At 34.1% G+C, this 12959-nt stretch overlaps 1 protein-coding gene across 1 annotated transcript in view; it reads right to left on the reverse strand.

The window, feature by feature from the left end:
* Window positions 1-4170: 4170 nt before the first annotated feature.
* The window catches only part of LOC136815896 (cadherin-related family member 1-like), a 30838-nt gene continuing 22049 nt past the window's right edge, over window positions 4171-12959 (reverse strand). Inside the window, exons 13-22 of the mRNA XM_067072345.1 lie at window positions 12596-12789; window positions 11167-11296; window positions 10417-10602; window positions 10009-10145; window positions 9472-9537; window positions 8898-8966; window positions 7877-8122; window positions 7459-7539; window positions 7000-7123; window positions 4171-5261 (exon numbers count right to left, since the gene is read on the reverse strand). Coding sequence (XP_066928446.1) covers window positions 4899-5261; window positions 7000-7123; window positions 7459-7539; window positions 7877-8122; window positions 8898-8966; window positions 9472-9537; window positions 10009-10145; window positions 10417-10602; window positions 11167-11296; window positions 12596-12789 — 1596 coding nt within the window. The 3' untranslated portion in view covers window positions 4171-4898. The remainder of the gene's footprint in view (window positions 5262-6999; window positions 7124-7458; window positions 7540-7876; window positions 8123-8897; window positions 8967-9471; window positions 9538-10008; window positions 10146-10416; window positions 10603-11166; window positions 11297-12595; window positions 12790-12959) is intronic.

Below are 12959 nucleotides of genomic sequence, written 5' to 3' on the forward strand. Positions count from 1 at the left end.
ACAAGTCCATTTTTTTACCAAAGGAGGAACCACTCTGCTAGATGAATCCAGATGAACCGAGGGTGTTATTTGAGATAAGCATTTCCAGACGGTGTCAATCGAACGAATTGAACGCCAAATCAATCGAACGAAATTAAACCCAATCGAATATTTGCAATTATCGAATTTTACCCAGGATATGCCGTTCAATTGCTTCGATCACGTTTTTGACATAACATATTTGATTATGTTCGATTACGTTCGATTTATTCAATTGCATTTCGTACGGTACTTAAGCGCTCGGCCGCCCACGCTAAAAAGCTCTAACAGAGTGATCCAATTTAATTTGATCGCAATCAAACGAAATCGAAGATTAATCGAATGTAATTGACAATCAATCGAATGTAATTGACAATCAATCGAACATAGTCAGCTATTATCAATCGAACCAATCTAACCTTACTCGAACGCAATCGAACACAATCAATTGGCCGTTCGATTGAGATTCGATTACGTTCAACAATGGAATCGCAATCATTCAATCGCGTTCAATTACGTTCGATTGGTTCGATAGCGATTTTTGTTCGAAGTTGTTCGATTGACATCGTCTGGGCATTTGATTTTGAAAAGCAACGAAATCAAAAAAAATTATGGTTTTTCAATTTTGGCACTTATTGCTTATTTTGGTGGCTTGGAGAGGCACTAGTTCAACCTTGCCTCAGCATCTGTGTATCCCAGGCTTTATTTCCTTACTGATTGACACAAGAGAAAACCCTAGGTTGATGTAGAGTTTCCCCTTGCAGAGAGGGGAACTTCTCAAAACCATACCTCGTAAAAAAATCTGGCGTTAAAAATTATATATCACTGTATTTTAACAGTGTAAAAAAAACAAATGAAACTGAATGAAATCTGACGTTTTACTGTAGTTTTTTAATTATGTAATATTCCAGCATAATATTTGGCGCAATCTGTAAGCAACAAAAAACTGAATTGAACTTTTCGAACCAATTAAACAATTGAACTAAACCAATGAAAAAAATTAATCAAACTCTAAGATTTTTTAAGAAATTGGGAGTGTTATGATCAAGCTCAATCAATGGGTTGCGGTTTAATCAGTTCGATAACCCAGTTTTGTTTGAGAAGTTCGTGAAGTGAGGATCGAATATCATTGAATTAATCAAACTTTTTGTTCGATTAGGTTCAACAAATTTTTTAATGAAACTATAATCCTTTAATAGAGTTTGATAATACATTTTACCAAACGTTTCAGACCCTTACAGTGATTTTATATCTTATTTTGCTGAAGCCACCTGAAAATGAGCAAGAGATGTTGAAACAATGGGCAAAACAAATCAAAATGAGTGCGAGTCAAAACTACTAAAGATAAATCAGATTTTTACTGTTAGAATTCAATTCAGTGATCCCCAAACATATCCTTACATTGTATCCAGCTAAAAGAAGACCCTTATAGTGCACTTTTGTTGTAATTTGTATTGTATTTTTGTTTTGTGGGTATTGTCTTTAGTGTTTCCATTTTGAGTAGTTGAAAGTTTTATACTTCTAGACTATATATATGATATTTTGAAAGATTTGAATGAAAATAGCCCTTTAAAATGTTTAAAGAAAGTTTACTCATTCTGAATGTTCTCTCATAACTGTACCATTATGTGAAAATAAAGGGCTTTTTTCAAAGAAATGACTACAAAACAAAACAAGAGGAAATTTTGAGGCAGTTTTTCACAGGTAATTTTTGACTTCAAGGCTCTCAAAATTCAACAAACTTTGTAGAGTGGTTTGCTGAAATACCTGATTTTGACATTATGATTTTAACAAACCAAGAGCCACGAGTTATTAAACCCTAGAATTTTGATAGATTATTCAAACCATCAATATCATTTATAAGTTAATAAAGGGATTATATCATCAGATGATTTTTAATATTTGGCTTAGAGATACCTTCCAAAGCTGAGATATTTGACTTTGAAATCTTTTTATACAGTCTTTACGTTGAATTTATATTGTTTTCAAGTAAAAATCTGAAAAAAATTCCAAGTCGAATATCTTTATGGTATAATAATTTAAGAATATCTTTAAGCCAAATATAATAAACCAGCCGAGGCTGGAAGGTCAGCCAATAGAGCTTAGCAAGATAGCTTTAATAAGTGGGTTAACAGATATAAGAGATGTACTGAAACAGAGTAGACTAAAAATGTTGAATAATGTACAAAATGTGAAACATTTGATAACTTGATTTAAAATTATTTAAAACAAGCCTGAGAGCTCCTCCCTCCCCCCCCCACGAGAAGATCAAAGTATACTTCTCTTTAGCATTGTAGCACTGTTTCTACGACATCAAACAATTAAGCTATAGTTCATTACTATAATATAAAAGAGAAACATAGTGTAATTAAACTTTTTGTTAATTTCATTCTAGTCAGTTATGATACATTTTTTCTGTTGGATATAGACAATATCCACATCTGACCAAAGTGTTATTTAGAAATAAATTAGAAAACCATCTTGAAGACTTTGCTGGTCGCAAATGATAATCGAAAGCAAAACTTAAAATTCATAACTATGCAGGGAAGCTCATTTTTCCCCCATTTTGCTTTAAACTCCCTTTTGATTGGTCTATGAATTTGGGCGATCGCTTTACCGCCTTGGCGGAATAAACACACGACCATAATAAATTAATTCAACAGGGCAGCGGAGTAGCAATTAATTTCAACTGGGAGTCCTCTCTTCTGTGCCAAGCACTGGTAGTGTTTTTTAAACTTTAAAACAATGACTGTGCAAGTTGTGACGAGAGTGTGCATGTTGTGTAACTTGACGGTATAATTCATTAAATTCTAGAAACCATTTTTCATAACTTTCTTCAGTCCGCTTTCTGCAAGTCTGATAAGAGATATGTATAAACTGTTATCGCCATTCATTCCATTCCATCATTCAGTCAAAACGTGCGCCAAGGTTAGAAAAGGTTAGAAAAACACAATCTGCGTCCGGAACTGCGTGAAAAATAGTTTGATCAATTTCAACAAGAACTGTATATATTAATATTAATATAATTGATCAAATTCCAATGACCATTTGTCATAATTTTGCAAGTCCGATAATAGGAGATGTGATGTCATCATTTGGTTCCCGCCATCTGACCGACACTGATTTACGGTCAGCAGGTAGAGTTGGAAAGTCGGAAAGCTTTTCCGCTGCTTTGCTGGATTTCCACTGTCAACCTCTGCAAGCTCTGTGTTTACAAGTTTTCAAATCGAAGTAGCGAGCCGCATGCTAATGGAGAGTAGACCGAAAACCAGTTTATCCACGGTTTCTTAATTCGGATCAGTCCACACGGATTCCCTTTCAACAAGATGTAGCTGCTTCTTAAAAGAAAAATATTTTCGACCGACCGACCGAATGACGCCCACTTTTTAAAGTAGAAATGACGGGAACCAAACAATTTTTTTGCGATTCGCCTTATCAAACACGTCCAAACCAAGTCCAAAAAAGCACGATTGCATCCAGGTCTTTATCAAATTTAGACAGTAGCTGTACTTTTGTAAACTTTATCAAATTCCAATAACATTATAACACCATCAATCCCACCTAGAGGCAAACAAGAAAAATATGTTTTTATTGCAAAAACTAATAAAAAGCAGCAATAAAAAGTATCTGAGTATCAGAAAATTCAACATAAACAAAAACTTGAGCAAACGGCTTTAAACCTTCAAAAGATGTAGAAAAAGAATCCCCTTGATGAAAATTATGTGTTTGATTTGCCGAGTTAAAAAAATAAAAGACAGAAATTGAAGCTTGCAACAGATTTACACTGGAAATACTTTGGTACAACACTGACTTATCACACCTGACTTATCGCTTGAGCCGCCATCTTGAACACACCACTATGATCTGTAAAAACAACGCACGCTAAAAGTACCCAAAAAGTTAACCCGATCGGAAGAAAGTTTAGAAATCAAAGTGAGATCGGGAAATCGGATTTTTTTTTTGTCGTCTTATGGAACTGGAAAATTTTACCTATTTGAATGCTCAGCTTCGGCTGACCAAAAAATCATCTGATAATCCCTTTACTAAAGAAACTTGATTCAAGTTAACCATAAAGTCCTTCACTTTTCTGATATTGTCTTATTCCTACAGACAGTAGCTCTTAAATTATTTTGACCAATCATTATCATTGATAAATCCAAAGTATATTATCTTCAATATAACCTTATTTACAACTTAAACTTTTTCTTCACTATTTACAAAATTGTCCTGAATTAAAACATTTGATATGATAAAAAAATCGATAGTTCTTCTAGAATATTATTTCTGTTGTTAGTAGTATACGGATAACTAAAAATCCAGACCATTGTAAATCGTAATGCCAGTCAAAAAAATTCGACAACTTCAAATTATTATAAAATCACTTGTACTAAAAGTCTTGTGGATTCGTTGATCGGAAATAATATTGACTAAAATCAGGAAAAAAACTTATCAAGAATGTGTATAATATACATGATCATTATTTTAAATAATTTTTTCTCATTTCGAAAAATAATAAAAATTTACCACTTTGTAAGACCAATATAATTGGCTTTTCATTGAAATTTCATATTTCAAGATTTGTCCGAGAATATCCAGTAATGTTTTGCAACAACTTTCATAATAATTGTTTGTTTTGCCATTTTACGTACATAATTTTTTTTAAACTTTACCAAGGATAAACATTTCTTCGTTTCAAGCACAATGGTTTAAAATTAGGGTTTATTTCATCCATTTTGTGATCAGCATTGCTTTTTAAGCCAAAGTTTGTGGCCCTGTTTAATCTTTCACGTTATTGAAATTACGCCTTAATTAAGGATGCCATGCTTCGAAACCATACTTTTCCTTTTTGTTTACTTAAAAACAGTACCATTATTTTTCACTCACGCAAATGAACCTTCAGGTTTAGTATCAAAATCATATTCATAACTTGGTGGTCTGTGATGATTATTATCCATTGGATCAACAAGACCAAGCGAATTTCCATCTTCATCAACGATAACTGATAGCTTTCGGTCGCGCGGTGATGGGCCATGCGATCCAGCGCGCGAGCGGTGGTTCTCTCTTAAAAGAGGTTGAGAGTCACCTCCTGTTTTTTGGTGTGTCGGATTGTTAACCATGTTGGGTGCCCGGTATACGGTCATGACCGATGATGCAGCGAATCCGGATGAGGCGTGTGAGGAATTTGAACTTCGAGACGGGGGTCGTTCGATAATCACACTGAAAGGATCATCATTGTAGATTTCCTGAAAGAGAAATAATTCATGATTTAATGGGAATGTCTTATAATTGTTTGAAAATTAATGACTCCTATATAAGTTCTGTTATATCATAATTAAAATTAACTTGAGTTGAAACTCGTTTTTTGGACCTACCCCGGTGGATGTCCTATAAATTAACCGTTGTATGTTCGTTCGTTCGTTCGTTAGTTACCAGCTTTTCTCGATATTGGCTCATTAGTTTTTTCTGATTTTTTGCACAAAGATGCATAACTATAAACCCTCAAATGTGACGGAGCCCGATTTTCAAAAAAAAAATTGGGGGCAAATTTGGGCCAAAAAACGGCTAAAAAAGGCTAAAAAACGGGTTTTTTGGATTTTGTGAAAAATTGGATCATTAATTTTTTCTGATTTTTTGCATGAAAGTGTACCATCATAGGTAAAAGATGGTTCAAGCAGATTTTTGCAAAAAAATTTTGTTGGCTCAAAAAATGTTTATCTATAAGAATCACTATTAATAAGCATACATCAATGTTCTTAGTCAAATTACTCAATTTTTTTATAAGATAAATGTTTTTTTTGCTCATGAGGGCTTACTTTTAAAGAATATGTGTGTTTAGACATGAAATTTTGGTTGCTTGGCGTGTTTTTATAGAAAAACTGGCAACATTCGATATTTTTTATAAGCAGGTAAAAGATGGCTCAAGCAGATTTTGGTAAAAAAAAGAATTTTTCAGCTCAAAAAACGCGTCTTTATCTATAATAAGAATCACTATTAATAAGCATACATCAATGTTCTTAAAATTACTGAATTTTTTGACGAGATATGTTTTTTTGCTCACGAAGTCTTGAATATGAAAGAATATTTCAAGAGCATGAATATTTGGTTTCTAAACGTTTTTTTATGAGAAACAAACGACTAATTTTAATAGATTTGCGTTCTGAATGATTGTTTAATGGTCACGCTCACGTAAATATCAATTATATATGTGTTAAATGCATAACCAGGTAGGTCCATAAAAGTATCACTTGTTTTTTCTTTATTCAAACGAGTTATTCATAAATATTTTATTTATTGCTATTTCATAGGATCTACGCTGGATATTGTTTCTCGTTGACTAAAGATGACATCGAAGTTGCAAAATTTGACAGAGGTGTAACAGATTGATTATCGAAGGTATCTGATTCTTCTTTTCTTTTTTCCAAGTCAGTACATACACATCAATCCTGTCACTTAAAGTTGGGGATGGGGATTGGGTTCAAATTATGAGGTTTGCGTGTTGGCGTGATTTGGGCTACTTTTTTTACTTCGCTTTGCTTGATACAAAGATTTTTGCGATTTTTGTGATTGTGATGGGAGTGAAAAGTTTGGCGGAACGGTGTGGAGGCCTTTAATAGGGGCCTTAATAATAGAAGGTTGAATCAGCGAGATTCAATAGAGTGCATATCTTTTATATGTAATAAAGATATTATTTTTATGTTGTACTGTAGAAAGGAGACGCGCCTCTATGCTGACAGAACAGAAAATACAAAAGAATTTTCTAAAATTTCTACTTGTGTGTCCTCGAAAAAGAAGAAATATTGTTCTTTCTTTGTTTTCAAAATGCTATATATGCTAATGATAAGAGATACGTAAAATGTAGGCTATGTCATATCATAGTTCGTTTCAAGTGTAACTCATACAGTAAGTAAGTTAGTAAGGCCTAACAGCATGGAGCTGTCTATTGTGTATGTCTTATTTTAAATGTTAGGAGAAATTGCATACCTGTCCATTATACATGTTGCTTGGATCCAGTTCGTACTTGTCGACAGATCGCGATAAGAAGCCCGACGAATGAACATATGATTCTGTGTTGATTTGTGAAACCGATTCGAATCCAGGGTCGTTCCTGTAATGTTATATAAAGGATTGGGTAACTTAAGAAAAATTTAAGCTCGACTTTAACACTTACAAATGTTATACGTTTAATTTCAATATTTTCCTTTCAATGAGTACAACCATTTATTTGAAGCTTTACCTCGAATTTGAATTAGTTTGTCTCGATTTACCAAACAAAAAATGCATTATTTGATATAGAAAATAACTGGAAAGAAAAGATAAGAAAAGTCTTTTCGAATATTACCATACCAAAATGAAAGCATTCGCATAGAAACTTGTTTCGAGTTGATTTATTTTTGCCTCGTTTAACCCGATAAAAATACAGTCATTTGTATAGAAACTTACCAATAGCTTCTTGCACGTGGTCTTGAGGAAGGGTTGATGGGAACACGTGATGAAGTTTGTGATGCACCGCCATCGATATATCTGAAAGGAAATCAATTGTGATATATTTCACTGTTAATTTTATCCACTTCAAACATGGCGTTACATTAAAGCTATTACAGCTATTAGCTAAAGGTCTTGAAAAAACGCCGTGAGGTTGAAAATATTGATGTGTCTCTTTCTTTGCCTATATTAAAGCTATCAGATCCTTGTTTCAGAAAATACTCTATACCAAACACGAGGAGTGTCAAAAAATCTAAGCACCGATGTTTTCTCTTTATTATATTTGTTTCTCGTTAACTTTGTACTTTGAGCATTAAATACTTTTCCATCATTACCTAAGAAGGAGTAATTCAAAAAAGCCCCAGAAGCAACATACCTCCTTCGCGATCGAATTAAATACAAAATCCCGATGATTCCGAAAATAACGATCAGCGCTGAGAATCCGAGGACTGCATAAATAATAGGTGTCCATGTTTGATTCTTTTTATCATCTTCTTCCGAATTTTCTGCCGTCAAAGGAATTTTGGTTGCGTCCGGATTTTGTCCGTATCCTTCCCACCGGGTAATGTTCCAGTTCCGCATAAAATCTTCCATACGGACACCCTGGTAGGAGCTGAACCGGCTGTTGGATTGAGATAAGATCAATTTTTAGAACATGGACAACTTTTACAAGACTTTTACTGTTCCGGGCTGTTTACTTTATGTTTTTCTCAATCTTTAACAAGCTTTATACTGTAGACTTTTCTATGTCATTTCTACTGCTGTGCTAGTCTAGCAAGCTAGACGACTAATTCAGACATATTAGAAATAAAGCAAAAAAGTAAATTTTAGTCGTCTAGAAACCTTTGTGCACTAACTCCAAACAAAAAAAAAGTGTCAATATCGCAATTAAAATTTTTTCCCGCTCAAAAAAAATTCTTGAAAATAAAATGTGTGTGGATTTGTGTGTTAAAAATGTTTCATTTGAGTTGATTTTATTTTGAGAGTTTGTTGTTGCTTAATAAATTGTTTTCTCGCTACGCAAGTTTCTGCGTAGCTAGGCCCGGTATCTATAAGGCTGGAACACCGGATTCTTCCAGTCGTTTATACAAACTAAATCCCGTATCATTATTTGTGTTTATTATTAGTATTACATGCATTATAAACGACTCCAGTCTACTGCTGTGCCGAGTTTAAATTACTTGAGAAAGAATTAGTATCGAACCTATAATTTGAATATTTCTGTAATTCAAACTAAAATAGAAATATTTGTTGAGGGTTAGTTGAATCGTACGAATTATTCTGTGGCTCCAATTTTTCTTTAAATCAAATAAAATTCTTTAGTTCCTTTCACGGTCGATCTAAAGGTAGTCAACAATAATTTGCTTTTCATATTATAATGAGTTCAATATACTTACGTGATAATTTCGTTCGCAGGAACTACTTTGTAATTATCGAATCGATATGCGTGAAAGATGTAGCGCGTCCTACAAAAGAGAACAAGTATTTTTTTACATGAATATTAATACAAAAACTCATACGGAATTCCATGAAGGTTTCTGGAAAATTTTGTTCCTTGCTAACCAATAAAATTGTTTCAAAAATGAACTATTCATGATATTCATGACGTAATGTTTTCTACGGAAATATCCCGGTTTAAGCCAGTAGTGGCAAATTCAAACTAGACAAAAGTTGTATGAAATTTGCCACTACCGGCAAAAACCGGGGTCTTTCCGTAGAAAACATTACGTCATGAATATCATAAATAGAAGGAATTTTATTTTAAAGGTTTCTGCGAAATTCCCCAAAAAGTTTCTTATTTTTGTTAAGGCGCTGGGTCGAAGTTCACCAGAGTCGAATGTGGTTTAAATGTCTTCAGGAAGTTATTAGACTGACATACTCACGGACGCTCGATCTAATTCCACCATTGTAATTTCAAACCCAATCCCCAAGGTTAAGGATTGACATGCATTGATCATCTCTAATACTTACATTTGATCTCCACCGCCCTCGATGTCATCAACGTGAACATTGTATTCTAGAAGTTGTCTCAATTGCCTACAGAACAAAATGTTATACGCTGGTTAAGCCCAAAATGTCGACTTTTAGAGCCTTTATGTAATTATACAGTAAACATTACTTAGACGATCATGTTTATGACGAGTAATTCAATCAATTGAAAAGGAACTGTATCATCGAGCTTTTGAACGTAAAATTGTCTTGAGAGTACATTAAACAAGCATTATTTGAGCCTAGGTTTTTGTACATAAATCATAATGGCGTATAAATACGCTGTGAAAAGTGAAATTAACCGTTCCTCAGTCATAACAGGTCATAACTCATAGCAAAACAATTTCAAAATGCCCGGTTGATTAAGAAATCTGGTGGCTGAGAGCTTGCCGGCCATCTGTGGCAAAATTTTTACCTTCAGCCCTTTTTTAGAACCCACAATCAATTTATGAGGTTTCAACACTCCAATGAATCAGTGAAAAATAGCTTCTTCGTAATCAAAGACTTTAGAAAACTTACCTAGCGATGCCATCTTCATTAGCGACAACGATGGCTGTTTTAGCTTTCATGAATAGGACAACACTTCCATCTCCCTTCTTCTCGATTGTGATGGTGACTTGCGCATTTTTAATGGATTTCCTTGATGGATAATTCCCCTGTGAACAATGAAAATATTTATTTTGGATTTCGTTACCTGTGTTGTTCAGAATCTGTTTTTTTTTCTGAATGGTTTTAGTCATTATATTTTCTTTGCTTATGTCTCAGACAAATCAAAATAAGTTGAAATTCCAGAAAAAAGTGAAAGATATTAGTCTTGTGAGCGCAGTCAGACGCCACGCGAAGGCTCCATTTGTCACCATTTGTTTTTAACGGGGTGTGTCCGACGACATTATGTAATGAATTTAATGAATTCTCATTTTTCCTTACCATGTTATCAAAAGCTTCAATCTCCAATTTGAAAGTACCAGACGTATCAGTTAAGTGTGATCCAACAATGACAGCTCCAGTATCTCTCTTGATGGCAAATTTCTCTCTCGACATTGAATCACTGTTTACAATTCGATATTGTACTTTACCAAAGTTGTTCCCATCTGAATCATCCTTGTCAGTTGCCTAGAAACAAAAAAAAAAATATTATGTTCTTTGTTTATTTTCCTTTTAAAATACACAGCAATAGCCTCCTAGATTATTATTCTTCAAAAAAGCCCAGTCCAAACAGGGTTGAAATACACAGCAATTTTATTGGTATGTTTAGTTTAGTTTTTGGAATACTATTTTTATCTTCCTTAGAAAATGCACGATCTACAAAACGGCATTTATCACGACTCTATAACAACGCCAATACATAGATTTTCCTTTAAAAATACATGCAGTACAGGGTAAATTTTTGTGAGCCTCGTTGTATATACAAAATACTTTTTTTTAGGCTCCAAAAAAATCATGATACTAGTTTTAAGAATTCGACAAAACTCGTTGAGTTATCCAAAAATAGACTGTCATTTGCAATCCATGTATTACAGTAATATAGGTGTTATATTATAACACCATAATAGTTATGGGATAATACTAGTTTGTTTAAGCTACAGTTTGACCCTTCCGTTATGTTTTGCTCTTCTACTATTGTCTAAATTAGTCGGCTAGGATGCTTTGATAATACATTTAAATCTTATCACATACCTTAACATGAAGTATAGTAGAACCAATAGACTCATCGTAATTAATGCTTTTGAAATACTCTGTTTTCGTGAAAACAGGGAAGTTATCATTGACATCTTCAATATCGACTTGCACTCGAACTTGACTGCTCCTGTTTATAGAAAAAAACTGGTGTAAGTTTCCCTTGGAAATACACAAAATTTACGTCAGAAATGTAAAGCTAGTTTGGAACAGGATTAACCAAAATCGAGTTTTTAACTGACTATGTGTGACTTGAATCGTGTTGTGATGGGTGTCGAGATCTTTCAAAATAGGCCGTAAATCGTTCTGACTTTGGATGGACAAAATCGTTTAGTCTAAATCGTCTAGGACTTTCTTAAGAGAAGTTAAGATTATAAACTTTATGTTAATGCGTCTTAGAAAAGATGTCATCCTCGAGTGACCAAGTCATGCATGTCTACTTGAATCAGGCTAAGTGGATGTCGTCATCTTTCAAAAGAGGTCTTAGATCTTAGACCCGGGGGGGGGGGCACTCCATCTGAAAATGACCAAACGTTCGGCCCAAAATTTGGCTTCTAAAATCGGACCCTTACAGTGCAGTGAATTTCTATGAAAAATCATACCCTTACAGTGCACTTTTTCAAAATTTCTCGCCCGTAAGTCATTTTTGCAATTTTCCAAGAAAATGTTGAATTTTTCCTCCAAAATTGACCAATTTTGTGCCAATTTTACCAAAAAATTGGCCTTTTATCACAGTTTCCTACCCTTACAGTGCAGTTCAGTGCAGTTTGGTAATTTCCTACTCTTACAGTGCACTAGCTGAACTATGAAAAACCTACCCTTAAGGGCCGAACATCTGGTAGGTCATTTACCTTGAGTGCCCCCCCCCCCCGGGATCTTAGATCTCTCTCTGAACGACTTTGGAAGGAAAATATTATTTAATCTGAATTGTCTAGGATTATCTTTAGAAGGGAAATTTGAATTGAAAATGTACATGTTTTTTTTTTTATAAGCATAACGCTTATAAGCATATGAAGGCTCAGATTTGCAGAATTTCTAAGCATAACATGAGCATATATGCCAGCCTAAAATATTTTTCAAGGGGTCATTTTTATCTGTTTAAAAAGGTTTGGTAGAGGTCAAGTAAAAAATAAGACATTCCACGGCTAGCTACATTCCACTGCTCCCAAAATCTGAACAAATTTTTACAAAATTTCTGAAATTTCATTAAAAACTTGGCTCAGGGGTGAATCATAAGCAGGATTCTTAAGCATATAATAAGCATAAACTATGCCTGGATGCTTTGAGAACTTAAGCATACACGAGCCTGACCAAGGGGCATACACTTGCTTATAAAAAAAAAACATGTATGTCATGTGATTGATTGCGTCTTAGAAAAGATGTCACAGATCGTAAAGTTTTAACTCTTAACAACAAGACCAATACAAACCTTGGTAGATTCTCGGCTTGGTCAGCTGCTGTCACCAAGAAATCATATCTGTTCTTGTATTCGCGATCCACTTGACATCTCAAGGAAATGACACCTTTTTTTGGATCGATGTGGAAACATAAGTCGTCTGCATGAGGCTCAATACTGTATCTAATTTTTCCATTCAAATTCTCGTCTCTGTCCTCTGCTTCCACCTGTACATAAAGTAATCAGTTGGCACACAACGTTGTTTCAACGTTTATTTAACGTACACAACGTCCATATAACGTTAGATGAACGTTAAAACAGCGTTATGTGCCAGCTGGGTAATCAGTATTTAAAAAATTCGTTTGCTTTTCATGGAAAGTTTCTTTGTGAGGGGTTT

This window comes from Clytia hemisphaerica, unplaced genomic scaffold (assembly GCF_902728285.1).
Source record: "Clytia hemisphaerica strain Z4C2 unplaced genomic scaffold, Clytia hemisphaerica genome assembly, whole genome shotgun sequence".
NCBI classification, from domain to species: Eukaryota; Metazoa; Cnidaria; class Hydrozoa; order Leptothecata; family Clytiidae; genus Clytia; species Clytia hemisphaerica.